The 20793-nt window shown below is 37.9% G+C and overlaps 1 protein-coding gene across 8 annotated transcripts in view; it reads right to left on the bottom strand.

The window, feature by feature from the left end:
* Positions 1–20793, bottom strand: part of robo1 (roundabout, axon guidance receptor, homolog 1 (Drosophila)) — a 494194-nt gene that overhangs the window by 217121 nt on the left and 256280 nt on the right. For 2 of the 8 annotated variants that reach the window (XM_036150001.1, XM_036150003.1), the window contains exon 1: positions 17303–17922. The exons of 3 other annotated variants lie outside the window; for them this stretch is intronic. In XM_036150001.1, coding sequence (XP_036005894.1) covers positions 17303–17450 — 148 coding nt within the window. In that variant the 5' untranslated portion in view covers positions 17451–17922. Of the gene's footprint in view, positions 1–17302; positions 17923–20793 lie in introns of those variants that run through there. 3 more of the 8 variants (XM_036149994.1, XM_036149995.1, XM_036149999.1) reach the window with 2 other exon arrangements.

The raw sequence follows: 20793 nt of genomic DNA, 5'->3' as shown, positions 1-20793 counted from the left end.
CAGCTCGTGAGCACTTTGAGTGTTTTTCTATCCGGTTAGCTTCGTTGCTAGCCATTCATTGTAGGGCCGCTGATCTCACCGTTTACTTTGAACATGGCTGAGAGTCACAAGAAGCAAACCGCGTACAAGTTTATGAGAAAACAAGGATGGCCTCGGTAGAAAGAAATAAGACCAGAGTGGATTTGGGAGATTTTTTTCACAGGATCTCCCGGAGGAGCAGAAGAGCAGGTAAGACTATCTTGCGGATGCTCAGTTATTTAAAAAGAGACTTGGGGAAACATCCAGAAAAATCGATGACTGTACCTTTAAGTCAAGTTGAAAATGGTTGTTTGGAGAAATTGAAACTGTCTAAATTGAGCAGGGTTCTATAATCTGGCAAGTTGAAAAACAATAAGAAGAGAGAACAAAAACAAAGCTGAATTATTGCTTCTTCTAGCAATTAATGTTTAGGACATGAAGGAAAAATGTGAAGATGTTTGGTGCCGTTTCATTTTTATCTTGTCAGTGGCAGTTGACCCAAGAAGCTCATAAGTGAGATGGATGAGTCTTAAATCATGACATTGGGGAGACTGATGCTGGAGCCTGTTAACACATCTATCTGATTATTTGCTGTAGGATAAGTGTCCTTTCATGTGCTCTGATCAAGAAGCAGTCACCTTAAGCATTTCCAGAGATACAGAGAAAATTCATTTCCTGGAAAATGTTCTCCTCTACCACCAGTTTACTGTCAGGTGTCAAAATGAAATCTACTAACATAACAATTCCACTTGTTTTATTTGCTGTTTTCACCTTTACATATCCACTGTAGGGTTTCCAATGAGAATTAAGTGCTCAACATCATTTTAATATCGTCAAAAATTATATACAGAATTGAGGGTCTGCTTCATTTATTCTCATAACATGATTGCACTCATTTACATTTTGATTGCATTCTTTTTTTTGTAAGGGGTTTTGTTCAGTCCTTTTAATTGTTCTTGTACAATAAATAAGCCCTTGCATGAAGCTGCAAAATATTACGAAGGCAAAGCTGAGAACCACTTTGTGACTGTAACCTTTAAAATAATCTCAATTTGACACGTATTTTTTATTTATTTTTATTTATTTATTTTTTATTTCCCCTTGACACGTTTTTAATGTTAACAGCTAGATTTTCCGGGAGCCTTTTGGATTTCGATTTACACACAACGGATCTGCTGTGTAAATGAGGAGAAAGATTGTTTCCGTTAACATATTCAAATAAGTCATAAATATTTATACATTCTATTAATATCCACAGTCTGACAGATAAAGTCTCAAGCTATAAGCCAAGATAGCAAACTTGTTTTGTCAATGATTGCATATCTGAATGAGAAGTTCCTTGAAAGATTCAGTGGCGCCATCATTTAAGAATATATTTTTTCAACAGGAAGAACAGGCGGCACAGAAATTATATATATATATATATATATATATATATATATATATATATATATATATATATATATATATATATATATATATATATATACACACACACAAAACCATACTTTAAGGAGTGGTGTGTGCTGTGGGAAAAGCAAGTAAATGCAACATTGTCAAGTGAAAACATTGGTTTTTAAGCTTGAAAAATCATGACTTTCAATGCCCTACATGCTTAGCCCTATATTGATACCCTCTTACAAACTTTATATGAGTATATAGACCTTTAGCTTTATTCCCAAAAAAGATGGAGGTAAATGAACAACCTTCAAAAGCACAGCTGGATTCTTAATCTAAAGCAGATAGACTCTGAACCAAAATTCAAACTGTACTTGAATTATATTTGTTTTGGTTTAAGTGAACCAATGTGGACTTTTCCATCTCAGTAATGGACAAAGTTTGATGTTTGATTACTCTGGAATGAAAACAGAAGTCGATTTCACAAGAGAAGGATCTAGGTCCACTGCATTGCCGTTTCACAGTAAATGTAATAGTTTTGTCAGCCAGTTCCCAACTGATATAATAGCTTCTTTGTGGTGATGCATGAGGCTCTATGAATGCATTTGGGGGAAAGGTTGCAAATACGTACGGTATGTAAATCTAAATTACAGCATGAGCTAATAGTAACATGTTCTTTCAATAAAAGATGTTTTAGTTACGGGACAAAAATAAGAGCTTCTGAAAGCTGGTAGCAATTTTGACAAAGGCAAAAGACAGATGATGTAGGGCTGGCCATATTAAAGCCAAGTTAGGAATCTCACACAAGGTGGATTTGTCCCGTGAGATCTGAAAGTTTTGCAAATTTTGTTGAAAATAAATTGTTTTTAAAATTAGGTTGTTGAATATAAAATGTAACACTAAGCTTGCAGTTCTGGAACATTCAAACAGATTGAACACATGCTGAGAGTACTAAATAAAACTCAAATAAATTAAATCCAAAGAAGTCAACATATAAAAGCGATGCAGTACATTACCAACATTATAATATGAAGAATTATTTATTAATATGGAATGACATTTTTAAACATGATTCCCTTAGTCAGCTGGAGCTTTGCCTTGTGAGCTCAGGGCTTTAAGTTCTGGTTTGATTGAAATGATTAAAAAAGTAATGTTTTATCTCTCACTTGGACCAATCGGTTGTCTGTGACCGCAGAGAGAAAAACGGCAAACCTGACGGTGCAAATGGCTTCTATTTTCTGTGTTTCAGCCACAGCATATTTGTGTCACTGTGTATTATTTCAATCTGCTTCTTGAAACAAGGGAAGGAATAAAGGATTCCGTAAACAGAGGCAAAAACATTGAGGGGATGCGATTACTTTCTGTTTCAGGTTTCCCCAGAATTTTCACTTTCCCACCTAACCCCTTGCTGTGTAACGTCACTTTTTTACTTGATTCTCAGAAGTAGTAATGGTTAACAATGGATAACAAAAAGAGCCTTTTAAAAATATCCAAATCAATGTATATGTTTACATTTTAATGGTAATACTAAGATATATCTCATAAATTGGTTAAAATGTATGTTATATGATTGTAAGCAAAACGAGACACAAAGGAACATGTAGATTTCTCAAAGCTAAATCTTGAAGTCTTGGTTTGTGACACCACTAAATCTTAAACATGTATTTAACTGAATATTTCAACAAGGTACATTCAATGTGAACAAGCTAAACTAGTTTTCACAACACAAAGCAGAGCAAAGTGGACTGCAGATCAAAATTTTAGGTAGTTTATATGAGCATTGCTGAGAAATGGCAATGAAAGAGCAAAAATGGGATAGGGAGAATTTTTGTTCCTCACAGCCATCGCCGTTTTAATGGACTGGTTAAAATTCTAGCCTTGTCTGACAAAATGCTATATTTTGACACTCAGTTCTTCTTGGTGAGATGAAATGGAAAATGTTACGATTAGCTGATATTTTTTCCACATAATCCTGCAATGTCCTTTTCCAGTCGAAATTTCATAAATCCAGCTGGAGGGATCATCGGTAAAATAACAGATCTTCAGTTTGATCAGACTTGCCAATTTGTGAGCGAATGGATGCACACGGATTTTGGTGTTGACAGTTACTCTTGCCGTTTTGTGTGTTTTATCTCTTCCCAAACATTACTCCGTTGGTTACAAAACCCACAGTAAATACAGGCACGTCATTCCTCAACATTGGAATGCGATTAATTTGTGAATGGTTGATTGTTTTCTTGTGTTTAAATAAAAGTGCAAATGTCAACTGGGGGGAAAAATTTGGCAATTTGCGTGTTGATAGATCTGCTCGGAAGGGGATCAGCAGCGAACCACAAAAAGAAAAACAGTGAGACAGCTTCAGGACAAATTCTGCTGATTGGCTGTGAGGGTGCTAAATATTGCATGGTTGCTAGAGCGAGCTTCTTTGCAGCCTGTCACCGCCAAGCAGGAACACAGCTAGTAAGCAGCTTGCACTATAAGTGCCACAGCTGCTTTCAGTGCAGCTGTATCCTCAGTAAGCACTTTGAACTGAAAAAAAAAAAAAAAAACTTCTGACAAGTTTTCCATTAATATCGTATTCTTATACCTTTAAATAATGTAACATGTATTAGAATATCCACTTGAAAACTTAGCATATCATATTTGCATGAAACACTGATCTTAAACAAGTTCAAAGCCTGTGGAGAGTCTGGACTTGCTCTAAAGGCAAAGCTGATCACCAACATGCTGATGATAGGTTGTTTGTTCTAAGCACAAGAAACAAACCCAAAAGCAAAAAGAAAAAACAAGACAGATTTTCCTCAAATTAACAGTTCAAGACTTCGGGACATTAGTTAGCTTACTCAGTTTGTTACTTGTTCGCTTCTGAGTCAGTAAAGGCAGTTAAAACTTCTGTTTTTTTTCCAATAATCAAGAGGAGACATGTTACAAAATATATAAAAGGCAAAGTGTATGATTACCAGTACCATATATTACTCTTGAAAAAGCAATTTGTATCAATGTTCCAGCCTAATAATGCTAAATTAGAATTAACGTTTGCTTCTGTTTATTTGTTCTATTAGGATTGTGCTCTAAACAAAGATAAAAAAATTAAAAAACAGAGCCTACAAAGTCTATGCACACCCTTTCTTGCTCCAAAATTCAGTTTATAAAAAGTGATAAATATAAATATTCATTTCCGAAACATGAAGAGCAAATGAAAAATACTACCGCAACTAAGTTGCACAATCCAAAGATGCTTGAAAATGTCAGACTGTGGGGATTTTACTCATGTTTTTAAATGCAATTATGATTAGAGATGCATAGATGAACAGGCTGTGGAATAAGACAACTGGAAGAATTTGATATTTTCTTTCCAAAACAGCGAACCATAGCCATTTCTAGTGTCCTTAAGGTGTCCTAAAATGGAAAACATACAAAAAGAAATTTAAAAGAAAACTGTCATTTAATGACATGTTGAGACATTAATTGTGTTAATGTATCAGCCTGCCACTAAGTGAAAAAGAGTAATACTTTAAGCACATACTGAGAAGGCTGAATGGAGTACAGTCTCTTGGTAATGCACACAAAGACTGCTGTTCTTGTAAAGCTGGCGCACACTAAATTCACTAATTGCTAATATAAGACACTAAACCATGTAATTAATTTACCTTTGTTGTAAAATACTAATTCAACCCTGTTTTGAAGGAATTGCTCACTTACACATGCAGCATAGCATCACCTCTGCTCCTACTATAAATAATTAATGACTGCTCACAAGAAGAAGATTTGAAAAAAATGTTTAACAAAAATCCAAATGAACTAGTATCAAAATCAGCCATTCAAAACTTTTACAAACCAGTGAGATCAGAAATTTGCCAAAAAAAAAAAAAGAAAACCTTACTAGGGCTTCTCTATAACCATTGAAATATGATAATAAGATCACAATATTTGAGCATAAGATGATCTCTTCTAAAGTCAGTTGCAGGGAGGTTCGGTTAAATGGAGACGCAAAGATTTAAAGGGGCCAGTATCATAATTTTGGATGTGGTCTTGTTATGGTAAATATACACAAAAGTGCTATGTTTACTAACAAACAGGGAAAAAACAAAGTGTAAAACAGAAATAAAATGTAATGAGTAAACAGGGCGTGTTCATTTGATCGGATAAACTTTGTATGCAACCAGAGTGAAATTCGCGTAGAAATTTGTGAAGTAATAGTATATGACTAGGCCCCTCTAATAGGTGTTCACCACAGGCCTCAGAGACTGCGAAATGCCTCACAGTTGTTTGGGGCATTACTTTAAGTCAAGATGAAGGATGGGACGTTTTAATTAAAGATCAAAAAAGAGCAAAAGATCAGACTTTGATGTCATGACACAAAGCTTTCAGCTCATACTCAGCACACCTATTAATCTGTTTCTATTTACATGCCGTGTTTTGGTGAAAACAAGGCGCTACCTCATGCTCTAGAATTGTGTTTGCTAAATAGCTTCTGCTGCTGACATGCTATTACCTGTTCTTAATATGCTTTAAAGCTGTTGAAGGCTGAACATTCTTTGGTACCTTTTCTTCATCATCTACCTTGTAGTCCTGGCTATCTCACACATAGAAGCTTAATAGCATCTTCAAAGTGAGGATTATTTTAAATGTATCTGTAATTGCCGCTGTTATAGTTCAGTCGCCATCTGATCTAAAAGCTAAGCAAACTGAACCAACAACAGGCACTATCTCTTGTCAGCAGCCTCACTTCCCCATCTGCATGCGTAAACACTCGTTCCACCATGGATCAGTGCTCATCAGAGAGAAACATGGATGCTAATTTACTAAACCAGTCACAGCCCAATGAGAGAGTGCAGATAAACCGACGTATGCTCTCAGTAGGCCGCGTTCTGATTAGAAGAGATGAAAATAGAGGTCTGGGATGCGAAGATGAGTGGCAAGAGCAGTGCAGGCATACCGCCAGCTTCTCTGCATCTCTGCAGACTCTACAATCAGATAAGCTCCAGCAGTCTCTAGTAGCAGAGTCAAGATTCTGGTCGTTTTTGTCAAGAGATATGCTAAAGAGTTGGTGAAACCACAATGACTAACATGAAAGCCCCTGCTCTTCTCTTTGTAACACATTACAGATGTAGGAATCAGCATCGTGTGGCAGGATTTGGATTTTGGTCTGCATTAAATTGGATAGACCGAGGCAATTTTTCAAGTGTACCAACCTCTCTTTAGCTGATAAATTCAAGGGATTGCCGTTTCACACACCCACTAGGTCATTGGAAAGGAATTTGGGAGAAGTAGTTTTTAAACCATCTGAGATTAGACCCATTCATAGACTTCATTGAGAGCCTTTGGCATTGACAGGAAAGCTGTGTTGTGTAAAAAGAAAGACAAATGATCTGTTAAAATGTCAAGGGAAGAAATTCATTAGATTGTCAAGGGCAAAACGGTCTTGCAGGCGGAAAATGCAGACATACCACCTGAGGCACATTTGGAGTCAAAATACTTAAAGAAGGCGGCTGGACTAGGATTTATAATGGCATAACAGATTGCCTGCTGTCTCTGACAGGTTAAGCTATACATTTTACCTGTGGAGTTCAGGTAAATGATGGTGTGTTTTTAAAGCTGTGTCGTTCTGATGTAAATCAATGAATTTCCAAGTTCTCTTGCAAAAGAAGGGAACTGATTTGTATTGTGCAACCTACAATTGCTCAAATTATGTCCTCAAAAACACCTTCAATACAATATTATTTTCCCTGCAATTCATCAAACCATTATCCCACTGATTTAAAGCTTGTTGCCACCTGAGAATCTGCCCCAGGGTGTACCGATGACGACATAATTAAAGGCTATAAACAGTTCACGGTATTTTATTACGCATTTCAAAAACTCATTTCAGTGGAAGAATATGCTCAGAGAATGGAGGATCAAGTACATTCATATACAATGCCAGTCAGACATGCACCGTTCATGGACATTAATGTATTATTTTTGGATTTTAAACAACCTACTTGATTTATTTATTTATTTTTTCACCAGAAAGGAATCTTCATGGAAATGTAGAAATAAAAACCTAGATTCACAAGGTTGGATTTATTTCAGATTTTCTCTAATCTGAACCCCCACCTTTCTTTGGTAAATGTCCTACAAAGAAGCCACTTTTTTGTAGACAAAAGAAGGATCCTGACACATTTCTGGCTGGATATTTGAACATTCTTCTCATCAGGATTGGATGAACTATTTTAAGGTCTTGCTTTTTGCTTTTAAGAAAAAAGATTCTTTACAAAGTGTCTTTTAAATTAATGTCTTGTTTTGGGGAAGTCATACCGGAAGCTCAACATAAGTCTTCCATGACCAGTTTTGATGTTTTTGGGACCACGGTCCAGTTGGAACACCCAGTTGTTTCTGACAATCAAAGATCAGATCCCAGTGGCTACCCTCAGATGAACGACAATTGATCCCAGAGTTGTAGAGCAACACAGTAACCACAATGGTTTAAGTCGATCAAAAATTGGAAGACGCTGGAACAAAAGTGTGTGAATCATACCAGAAACTTTATGACACTTGTCATGCACAACAAACACAGGTCAGAATGGTAACTCGTATGCATTATTTACTGTTTAGGTTTAAAAAGACATATAGCCGTTTGTGAGTTGTGCTACTGATTGATCATTTGACTTATTTAAATAGATTCCTGTCTCTCATATTTGCAAGGCAAATCTTATTTGCTAACACGTAACCGGTTGGTTTATTTATTTATTTTAGTTACCAGTTACCTTGGATCTGCCTCACCTGCAAATGAAGTGAGATAAAATACAGTTATTTAGTGGAGTTTTGTCACTTTGTCTGACCTTAGACCAGCAAGCACTCACATCATAGTTTATTTTCTTTAGGTGTTGATTTAGTACTGTTCTGGGAACTGTTTTTGTCACTAAACACTTTAGTTTTAGTTTCTAAATTTGCTTTTCCCCTTTTATGCCGCGTGGTCTGATAAGTCTTTGACAGCTTTTGTAAATAATAATAAATAAAAACTCTTCCTTACTCTCTTTTATTGCTGTCCCGAGCAAGTTTATTAATTGGCAACATAAAAAATGTTTGATTTACGTTAGTGGGTATATTTGTATGTATATACCCCATATATAATATGCGTAAATTACAGAAAAAAGACAGCTCCATTTTGTGCATCTAATTCTTCTTTTCAAAATGTGAATATGTTGTACCATAATACCACCCTGATGAAAGACCAGTTTAAATGTATTATTTACAGCTCGAAATAATAATGGTCATGATGTGTGCATAATATGAATTTCTGACCAGAGCCGTAGCATGGATTCATGGAACACCCTAATATTACATTTCTCACTTATTATTATTATCCACTCATGTGAGAGAAGCCACAGCAGTTCAAAGAAAATGAGACACTTTCATGCACATGGAAAAAAAAGAGATGGATACCAGTTGTGAAATCAAAAGTTACCATTCATATGGAAATTGCATCAAGAAAAGCCCTCTTGTAGGACCATCAGAACTTGGGTTTTTACTCCAGGTATCAATCCAAAGCAGCTGTTCTAAATGGAAAAGGACACACTTTTGTGTCTGCTTTTCTTACTTAAAGAAAGTAAATGTATTGATAATCTTAATAGGAATGTCAACATTCGGTGTGCTTTATGTCTTCATAGCACAATAAGTGCTAACATGTATGCCATATTTTTGGAAGTGTTAAACTTCCCCAAGGAAAGCCTGGGGCCAAGCTTTTGATGGTTTTGCTGCCGGGAATGAAGTGGTGTCACATGACACATGGGAAAGCCGAGACACCAGAGGGCCACAGGCCGTGAGAAGATGGTCATAAATCCACAAAGGTGAGAAAAGCAACCAGAGAGAAGGTGAAACTATCCACACCTTCTCTCTCTCTGCATTGCACTGCTCTCTGTTCTGTCAGCTCTGCAACACATGAAATCAGCTAAAGGTGGTTGATGATTCTTTAGCATTATTGTTTAGTTATTTTTATTTTCAACAGACAGAAAAAACATTAAGAGAATTCTAATTCTAAAAAGTTGAGACTATAAAAAGGTACATCTGGTTCCTGACTAACCAGACTTTTTTGGCCACAAATCCACAGCACTGGAAATAATGCAAGATACCAACAGTACAGTCCAGAGCTCTCACAGCAGCTATAGAGTGGGAATGCTTCCAAAGCCAGACATTCTGTTGTGATATAACCAACTGTGCCTTCAGGTGGTCTGTAACCATTTCTGAGCTCTTCTACTTACAGTGATGTTGCATAAAATCAGTCAGTGGCACCCAGTGTATTATAAATACATAAAACTATTTGGAATGAGAATGAAAAACAGCAATCATTCCACATGCAAGTTTCCAATTTGCAAATTAGAAATGAAGTTAAATGAAAATTATACCAAGTTTTCTATCTACTTTCTTTTTTGATTATGTGAAAAATGCATCATGGATTTGCATTCGGCCTCCTTTGCTCTGATAGCCCTAAACTAAACCAAGCTCAAACATTGCAATGAGTGTGTAACTTAGATGGACTATTGAAGATCATCTGCTTTGTCTGTTCTCACTCTGCACTGCAGACTTCTGCTGCTTTTGCAGCTGTCTTTGCTTTGCATCATATCACAAAGCACACTCCATCTGCAGTCCTGCACCACCCCTTAGACTTCACAGTGGTTATGAGTTTATTACTACCTCCTGAGGTGGATTAGGGGTATATTATTAGTAGGACGACTTTCATTTCATTCCCCACAACGGGACAATAAAGCAACTCTTAGCTTATTTACCCTATTCCATGTTTGGACCCTTCAGTTGATTGGGTGGCGTAAAGAACATGCATAGATCATGGAACAAAATGACACTACAACTCCCAGAAAAAAAGGTTCAAGACCATCATGATCATGTTCCTTCAATTTTACAAATATGTTACTTTTTGTTGGTCTGTCACATAAACTGACATGCATGCTCCATGGATGTCCAACCACCGGCCAACCTGGATAGTGTTCACACTGAAGTGTAACTGTCTTCACTGCAGAAGACCGGACAACAAAACAGTAACAAACATAAAAAAAAAGAAATAACTATGCCTTTTTGTTTTAAGGTTGAATAAGAATTTGTAAATAAATATTTTTGCCACAACTTTCGCTATGTGCAATAAAATCGATTAATCAAAAATCAATGAGTAAAGAAGGAAAGTTGCTGATGCATACTGCCCACAAGATTCTAGCACCAGTAACTGGAAGCTTTGCTCATAAAATCCCACCTACATAAGTGATTCCTATGATTCTGCAGGTCAGCAACATTATGGAAACGTGGCAGAACAACAGAGTGACTTCAGCATCAAGTTATTCTGCTTTCCAGAGGTGTGAGGTCTCTGCTATAATTACCACTTCATCAGTGGGGCAAGAGGAAAACAGACCCAAGCAGATTTTTGTCAGGGATGGTAAACGGCCTGCAAGCTTTTAACTGTGGTTGGATGATAGGCTTTGCTGCTTCAGCACAGCAGACCGACTGTCTGATGAGTTTGGATTTTCCCTGCGTTCAGTCAGGGCTTTCCTGAAGAATTTCAGACAATTGAGACGTCATTGCCTGTCTCACGATTAAATAAGTAAAACCTTTTGACTGAAGTGTGTTGGGCCTTTCCTGTTATGATGTAAAATGCAGAGTCTATGTGCAAACCAGAAACTCCTTGTATCACCTACTGATAATCTTTTGGGCATCTTGAAAAATTTGTCCATGTGAGCGTTACAACTCAGAGACACCATATGTACCGCACCGATGAGGCAAGGGAAGGCAAGTTTATTTATATAGCACCTTTCAGTAATAAGACGATTCAAAGTGCTGTACATTACATTTCAGTTCAATTCAATTTTATTCATATAGCGGCAATTCATGAAACATGTCATCTCGAGGCACTTTAAAAAGTCAAATTCAATCATATTATACAGATTGGTCAAAAATTTCCTATATCAGGGAACCAGTTGATTGCTTCAAAGTCCTGACAAGCAGCATTTACTCATGGAGAAGCAACAGGGAGAGTCATCTGCATTGTCCATGGCTTTGCAGCAATCGCTCATACTGAGCAAGCATGGAGCGAAAGCGGAAAGAAAAACTCCCCATTAACGGGAAGGAAAACCTCCAGCAGAACCGGGCTCTGTATGATCGGTCATCTGCCTCGACCGACTGGGGGTTAGAGAAGACAGAGCAGAGACACAACAAGAGAGACAAAAATGCACAGAAGCACACATTGATCCAGTAATCTGTTCTACATTTCATGTTATTTATTTTAAGAGGGACAGTACAATTAAGACATTGTTACCAGTGGACAACTGATGCAGTACATAGACCTTCTAGCAGAATGTTAATTTACTGCCCCAGTTCTTGGTCAGGCCTTTGAGCCAGGAAAACAACTAAAAATGTTAAACTGCTTGTGCAAATTCAAAGTTACAGATTTATGACCCATATAAAACTACTATAAAATTACAAATCACATTGCAAAGGTTAAATAAAGAAAGAAAACACATCTCCAAATCATTTTATTAATGTTCACAGTGTTGATGTTCTTTCAGCCAGTGCTTCAGTTTTGCTGAGAAAAGCCTCGTGTCTGACAGCCACTTCAGATCCTGTGGTAAAGCGTTCCACAGCTGTGATCCTTTGACAGAAAATGCTGATTGACCAAAAGCTGTTCTGCACCTTCGACTCAACAATTTCCACTTACTTCAGCTCTCGTTCTCACACCTTCATTATTATGTTTTTGTATTAACTGACTAATTAAATCTGGGGCAAGACCAGTCATACATTTAAATATTGTTTTAGCAAAAGAAAGCATCACAAAAATTCTCAAAACTCAACAAGAGATGCCTTTGGAGAATGTGGCAGCGATGCCACTTCACTGGTTTCTGATCAAATACTTTTAAAGTATGGAGAGAAAAAAAACGTTACAGAGGGAAATATTACATAGGAAAAGAAAAACATTACTTTGACAAAGAAATAAGCTAAGTAAATCCTTGACTAGACAACTTTAATTTCAGTGGAACAAGCTTTATCACTAACATTCAAAGCTTAATTGTTTCTACTCATACATTAACAAACATACAGAAAACACAAAATCACTGTACTTGCATAAAAGTGCAGTACTTAATTGTTTCTAGTCATAATAAGAAATAATTTACGTAAATCCTTAGGGGTTTCTGATCTAAAGTCATTTTATCAAACTTATTTAAAGCTACAACTAGAATAAGCTAAGTAAACCCTTGACTAGACGTCTTTAGTTTCACAGGGACAAGCTTCATCACTGATTGTTTGTATTCATAATAAGAATTAAACTAAGTAAATCCTTGGGGCTTTCTAGTCTAAAGTGGTTATGTCCAACGTTTCCAAGCGCTACAGTTAACTAGAATTATTTTTGTTTCATAGTAATAAAAATAAACTAAATAAATTCTTAAAGCTACAACTTAAGGTCTCTGATCTGATGTTTATGACACTACAGCTAAAAAAACAAAGCAGCACAGTAAAGGGGAAAAAAAAGCAACCTTGATTTTTTTGCAGGCTTACACAAACATAGCAGCTGTGACCTAATAATAATATTACTTAATCTCATACTATGCCATTGAGACATTTTATCTGAACTGACAAGGTTTTTACCAACTTTTCCACACTGAATTTTCCAAGTTGCTATAACCATCGGCATGTCGGTAGTTATAGCATGTCGATTTTCTAATTAATTCAGCAATTAATTTTTCTTCCTGAGAGCATTTGAAGATTGTGCACAGAAAAAAAAAAACAAAAAAAAAAAAAAAACGTCCATTCCCAGAATTTCAAGGGCTCAATTATGGGGGGAAAAAAATGAACTGTGACGTCACTAAACAGTAACGTACCTTTTTCTGACACAGAAACATCCTGTAAACTTTACGCCTTTAATCCCAGCACACAGGCACCAAACAAATCGTGTGCATTAACAGCGACACGCATAATGAATGACTTCACAGGACTTCCAAGGTTTCCAAAATTGCTCTTTGTTACTTTATGTCTACCACTGGCATACATGCTGAGATCAGAAAACTGTGACAGAAGGACAATAGCTTTGCACAGTGACTTAATTATTACGCATTAGTAGATGTAGTAATATGTGAAACTGAAAAAAAGCTTAATACAGCCTGTTGTTTTTTTTTTTCATCTGCAAAAATTAATTAAGAAGCCCTAATTTGAAAGTAGTCAGAGGCGATGAATTTTCAATTATTACAGAAACTGAAGAAACCAAATTACTTATCCACCTCTTCGCCTTATATTACTGGCTGACCTTCCTTAGTCTTATCCCTGACCTTGCATGACAAGTGATAATTGACATTTGTAGCTATTTAAAAAGGGGAATATTAGTCTGCAAAGGTTTGAGAAAAAAATAAAGCATTGGTGTAACTCTGCTCATTACCATTTCTAACCATGAATTCATAATGGCTGAATGAGAAATATTAGTTATTTTTTTTATTGTGCTTAATATTGGGATTAGAAATAAAATAGATAATTAGGGGAAAATCCTACATTTTGAAGCTTAAAGAAAAATTTAGACCCCACACTAATGGTGCCTATTTGAAATATGCATTCCTTACACACAGTGAGGCATCTATAATAATTATTCTGCATGCTTGTGAGCGTCTACTGGTTTGGACTGGGTTTCTGATGACTGTGTGTCTGTGGCTAAGACTGTCTGATCTGCATCTGGCCTCTGACCCAAACCACATGATGCTCATTAATACTCATTCCTTCCTTTAAACCACATCTTTTTTGTTTGCCCCTGTTGCCATCTAATGGATATAAGAGTAAATATCCCAAAGCAACTGTAGTAAATTACTTAAATTACTGGTTACACTGTAGTTCACTAAAACACAGAGCATAAAGGTGCTCAGAGCAATTATAGGCTTCAAGGTATTGAAGACACAGTAACTTCATACCCACAGTTGAAATGCAAGTGGGGATGACAGCTAGAGATAGGCACCAGTCCCACTTCCACGTTACTCGGACAAGTAGGTAAAGAACATGGACAGATGGAAATTTTTCACAAAAAAAAAAAAAAAACAAAACTACTGTGTCAACATCTAAAATTGAATTTGAAAAGCATTGGGTGAGTTATATGTGGAATCCCCTGCGCCAAACCAGCTGTAAATCCTTTAATGCACCTCATCCATCACCATTATAAGGTTAGTTAAGGACAGAAAAGAAAAAAAAAAACGTGAGACAATAGTTGTGGCTGAATACATGGCCCATGTTTATTGGTTGGTTGAGCCGAACTAACAAGTGAGAAATGCAGACGGCCCCTGGTGACTGATGAGTCATTTTACTGAGACTCTTTAGGACACAGAGTTAGGTCATGTCCTGAACAAACCTTTTTGAAATGTTTAAGTAGTTAAAGTACAGTAAGTAGTCCATCTATTGCATCAGGCCACACAGATCAGCTAATCCCCACACAGACCACTGAGTCAACTACGATTCTATATTTATTTTTTTTCTGCGTTGGATCAGCTTTGTTTGATGCAGAGCAGTTACAGATGTGACCGATCTTTCTAGGTTTGTTGTTGTAACAGTTTCCCCTTTTTCAAAGTGCAAACCCTACACTTGTTTTTCCTTTGCTCTGCTGTTTTATTTAAAGTAGAAATCTGTGAATGCCAATCATTTCGGTTTAATTGATGTTCATTCTGTCAGAAAACTTCAGATTCTCTAAATAATGTACCTGGAATCAGAGCGTTATTTAAAAACCAAGAACAAAGACTAAACAACAAGGCTTTTGGTTGATGTGAGAGTGAAACTGAGCAGAGAATTTTCATTGGATAAGTCTCTTTCTGCTAAACACAACCATATGTCTATGATCTGGACAGGATTTAAACTAACCAAGTTTTGAACCCTCAAACCTTAATACTTTATTGAGATTCTGTTTATTCCAAAACTCTTTTGGGTTTAATTTTCTTTCCCTATTTTCCCCACAGTAATAAGAGATCATGGTTATACCCCAGCAAAAGGGTTTTAACCATGAATGATTTGATTCAATTTGACTTTGTAAAGTGCCTAGAGATGACGTGTATTGTGAATTGGCACTAGATAAATAAAATTTAATTGAATTAAATGAGGAGCAAACATTTTTAACTCCTTATGGCGCACAGTGCTTCACTTGAAAAACTATGAGATTTCAATAAATCTGATTGACAGGGAAGATTCAGAACACATTTTATGTTTATAACTACATAGTACGAAAGTGGTTTGAAGTCCCCCCTATTGAATGCAAATCTGGGGTCGTCTTGCTGGAATATGAACCTCTTCCCCTGTCTCAGGTCTTTTTCGCCTTTGAAAAAGTTTTCTTCCAAGATTGCCCTGGATTTATCTCCATCCATCTCATCAGCTTACGTGTGCCTGCTGAATAAAAGCTGTCCCACAGCATGATGCTGTCACCACTATGTTTTAACATAAGGAAGTTGCTTCAGGAATATTTGCACGATTTGTATTCTGCCACAGATTTCAGTGTGTGGACCTTTTTTTCTCATCTGACCAGAGACCCCTTATTCGTGTTTGCTGTGTTCCACCACACCGATGCAACAGAACAGCTGTATTCATGTTAATTTTCAGTTATACACAAGTGGAATTTATTTACCTGTTAGGTCATTTCTCAGGACTATTATTGGCACAGGATTTTATTTAGGGGCATCAGAGTAATGGGGCGGGGGGGGGGGGTTCCAAATGCCTACTACACTGATCCAAATTTTATTAGCAACGACAGATTTCCCTTGCTATCACAATTGTATACTATTCGTGTCGGCCTGCTAAATGAAGTAAATTGACTTTCTGGTTGGACAATTATAAAAAAATAACATGTTCAAACAGCTCTAAACACTTTTTTCAAGGACCTGCATATCCAAATGATGCCATGCCGGAAATGTTATAAGGGGGATGTCTATGGTATGTTAGAGATTTGGTTTTTAAAATCCGTAGCTAAACATAGCAGCAACGTTCTGGTGACATTGCCACCTAAAACTGTAAGTCAGATCACTTTTCATGTCATCCTGAGAGCAGCTTGCGTCTCCTTGGAAAGGAAAGTGGCTTACCCTTAGTTTCCCCAGTGCCTTTTCCACCCCATCCCAGTCATTTAATCTTGGAACAGTATCAAGATAGCAATCTCCTGTTAACCTCCAAAGAGGGCACAGACACAAAGGGACACACCTCCTCCCCTCACCCTTCATCACACAGCTCCGAGCAGTGCTGGCATGCCAAACAATCCCATTAGCCCGGCAGCCAGAAGCCTGAAGACAGCAGCAATATCCTGAAGCAACCGCAGCTCACTGCTCTCTCCTCCCATCATGCATGCACTCATGTGTCAGCGTCTGTAATGAACTGAGAGCTACCCCGAGCTCTTACACCCAGGAAATGGGCCGCCCCGTCTCTCTAAGTAGCCATTTACTACCCAACTCTGATCAATTGATCACTAGTGCGAGTAAGACCCAGAAAGATTTTCATACCGGCATGTTAGCCATGCTGTGGAGAAAGAATACAAAGGAAAACAAAGATGATACAGCGTAAAACACAACCCGCAGCGTGTCCAAAAGCAGAGATGCACTTTTGCAGTCACACACATATTGATATCTCCTAAAACCGGCAACACACACCGAGGCTGTTGGCCTTGTATAAATGATTTACTTCCCACCCATATGCAGGTGCCTGCAACAGAGAGGAATGAGCTGAGACTTTAACAGCCACTGGAAATCAAAGCAAACTAGAACATAAAGCCGAATGCTTCTGGGAACATGGCTGGCAGGTTCAGAGAGTTAAAAGGAAATAGTGGAGACAGAGTAAAATCTAAGATAAAGAATAAGAGAGTTAAAAAGAAAAAAACAAGAGAAGAAGAGTGTAGAGATGAGTTACTCACTGCTCCTGTCACCTTTCCATTTCCACCCTCCTCTGTGCTTCCCTGAGCTGTCCCCTGGCACACAGCCTCCCGTCAGCACCTCCACCGCCACCACCAGCAGGAGCAGGGGCATCTGCCTGCCAGCCATGCCTGCCTCTGAAGCTCGCATCTGGGGCTACAGCAGAGAGCCAGGGCCCACCGGGAGAGATGTCCCACGCACGGCCATGCCTCACACAGCTGTCCGGCGTGATTCAAAACAACAACATGTCCTCGCTGGCTTCCCCTCGGAGTGTTCGCTCTGGGTCAGGTCTCTGCCGGCCAAGCGTGGGCCAGATTCAAGGCGAACTCGCTTCCTCCACGTGTGAGAGAGCAAACATAACAGCTTTGGACCAAGAGAAAGTAAGTTTAGATGTCTGAGAGTCTGAAGTATTGATCTTTTCCCATCTCTTGCACTCTTGCTCGTCTTCAGTGTCTCAGAGAGTTTAGCTGATGTTCAACGCAGACTCAAACTGCACTGAAAAGTGACCTCCAGGCAACAGACACAGCACAGGTAAGTAGAAGTGATTCCCCCTGATGCGCAGCAGAAGTTGGTCCGGCCACTCTTGTCACCGGCACCTTGGCAGCCACCGAATGAGGAAAAGTGTCCATCAGCATGTGCATGTGTGTCACCTGGCCCCTCCCTCTCTTCCTCTACCTACCACAAGGCTCGGATGACATGAAGCAGTGTTGATCCAAAAAGACAGCATAAATCAAAGAGATGGTTCACGACAGAGCAGCCTTGAGTTTGTCAACAGAGTGTCTGAGGGAGAGAAAGAGAGCAACCAAGGAGAGAGGGAGGGAGAGTCTGAGGGGAGAGACTGAGTGAGAAAACCAGGGGGGTGGGTGGTGATGGTGGTGTGTGTGTGAAGGGGGGCGTTTGGAAAGGCAGTTTATCAAGTGCAAGGGCTGTTGCGTCACGGTTGGCCACTTTATTAGGTACATCTGTTCAATTGCATGCTTAGGGATGCATCTAAGCATGTATATGTGGTGAATATGACTTGCTAAAATTCCAACCAAGGATCAGAAGGGGAGACAATCAGAAACTGCTGAACTAATAGGATTTTCTTCCGCAACAATCTCTCTGGTTTAAAGGAGCAATAAGGAATAATGATACCCAGTGTTTCAAATTGTAACAACACAAAACACCCCCACACCAGCCCTTCGGAGAGTGCTGCGCAGGTTGCAAAGTCAAGAGAGACGAGGACGATGTGCCGCCAAGTTCAAGATGACGAGCGAAGACTGTTCAGCCAAGGTAAGTTGATATTGTTGAATAAACCTTAGACATTCTATACGTAGATACGAGTCTTTTCTACTCTAGTCTGGCATAGCAGCCAATGGGAGTAAATGCAGAGGGGGCAACTTTGACAGTATTTTCTGCAGGTTATGGTTGCCATAACCGGTGATAACTACTGAAAAAGGGAAAAAAAATTAAAAAAAAGGAGAAAAAAAAGAAGAAAAAAACAAAAGAAAGAAAAAAAACTACTGAAAGGCAGATCACCATTTTGGGCTGAGACTGGTTCTGAAGATGAGTTTTTACATGGTGAAAACATTGCAGAAACCCAGAAACCGATGGACCATAATGTTATGCTTATTGGTTTGTTATCTCAGTATTTTCACAAACTAAGGCTGAACTATATTATTAAATATGTCATATTTAATAATATGACATATCATATAATCATAAAATATAGTAATTCAGTATCAAATCATGTATTTATACAATACTGTGCCACATGTCTGTATGTTAAAGAGTATAGAACAACAACTTAAAAATAATGTTTAACTGCAGGAAATCAGACCTGACAGCTGAGGTTTTTTGATTTCTAACTTTTCTAACTTTTTTTTAGTATTTCAGCATGGAATACATCCATCCATCCATCCATCTTTATTTATCCATCGTATTTATTCATTAATACACCATGTCTGTCTGTTAAGAGCACAAAATAACATATTTTAGAATGAAAACATGTTATTTTTATGTGTAACAGTGTCCTGTATCATAACCACATCTCTGCCGTAACAAACCAAACCGTGTGACAACCGGGTACAAATTTGGGGAGTTGTGATTTATTTTAGTTGGGCAAACAGCTACCTCAGTACAAATAAATGCACTGGGATCGTGTGAGAGACCCATCCAAGATGGCGGCCGCACTGAATCGTCAGCTTCAATAGGCAGCGCCAGAATGATGCAACTGAGAGAAATTGTGAACATGTTTGAAATAAATAAACATGAAAAAGTGTTCAGTAAGTGTACGTCATGATCTGTGATTTTTTTTTTTTTTGTGTTGCTGAACTCACAGGTTGTCACTTGCAATTTGAAAAGACACAGAACTGTTGTACCCATTGTATAATTACCACTTTAGCTAGGTGTGTGAAATGTGTGTCACCCTCATCAAAAGCTATTATTCTCTGCAACGGAATGAACCATTTAAAAGCAGGAGATAGACAAAGTGTTAATTAAGAAGCTAAGTTGATTTGGATGCGGTTACATTCAAAGGAGCATTTCATTTTTGGCTAAAGATAAGTGAAACATTTTTTGTTAAGAATCACTTTGTAGAAAATTTGAAACAACAGAGACATAATCAGCCATCTTGTCATTAGATTTCTATAATTAAAGTGGCGTGGTCTATTATGTTCACATCATGCAGCGCCTGAACCCGCAATGTTTGCAGGTCCACAAAAGCTCATACACTCCATAAAGACTATTTTTGTAAAAACAACTAACTCAGCAAGTCTGGGTTTAGTGTTACACAGCTCGTTTCCTCCAGCTGCCCCGGCTGTCAGGAGGCAGGTGAGTGCAGGTTAACGTGGGAAACTGCAGGTGTCAGCAGCACCTTCGCCCTCTGCACACCTCTAATGTCTCTTCCATGTGTCCTTTGTTGTAGTTAAGTCAAATGCCATCGCAAAGGGTGAAGTGTTGTACAAATATACACATTCCAGTATTCACACAGCTTCTGCATTTTCACCTTTAGTCGTGGTACAAAGCCAAAACACCAAAAGATTTATTTTTAGAATTTATGAGATAAAACAATCCTTGTGCTTGAATTTTTTTTTTACAAATACAAATGTGAAAAATACATTTGCACAATGCTAATCTGTACTTTAGAGCACAAAGCTCGAAGTGCTTTGAGATTTGCTTTACACAACTAAAAACTGAAATTCCTGTCAATTCTTTACAAAATAGCTAAACCTCAGCAAGGTCAAATGGAGTGTCTGTGAACATTCATTTCACCGTCTGGCTAATTTTGCAAGGCACAGTTTGTCTAAGTTATAATGATTAACAGTGGCTGAAGTGTACACACCTCCTTGAAATGGAAAGTTCTTGTGAAGCAAAAAAAAAAAAAAAAAACAATTCTGATAATCCATTGTATTTTGAAAGATAATTATTTCCATATACTTGACATATGGTCTTTATAGTTAAACAGAAAAACCAAAACTGCTTGGAGGAAAATATAAAAAGTGTGACAGCCTGC

The sequence above is a fragment of the Fundulus heteroclitus genome, chromosome 18, assembly GCF_011125445.2.
Source record: "Fundulus heteroclitus isolate FHET01 chromosome 18, MU-UCD_Fhet_4.1, whole genome shotgun sequence".
NCBI lineage: Eukaryota > Metazoa > Chordata > Actinopteri > Cyprinodontiformes > Fundulidae > Fundulus > Fundulus heteroclitus.
The sequence above is the reverse complement of the archived record's forward strand: the minus strand, read 5'-3'. Positions and strand labels throughout refer to the sequence as shown.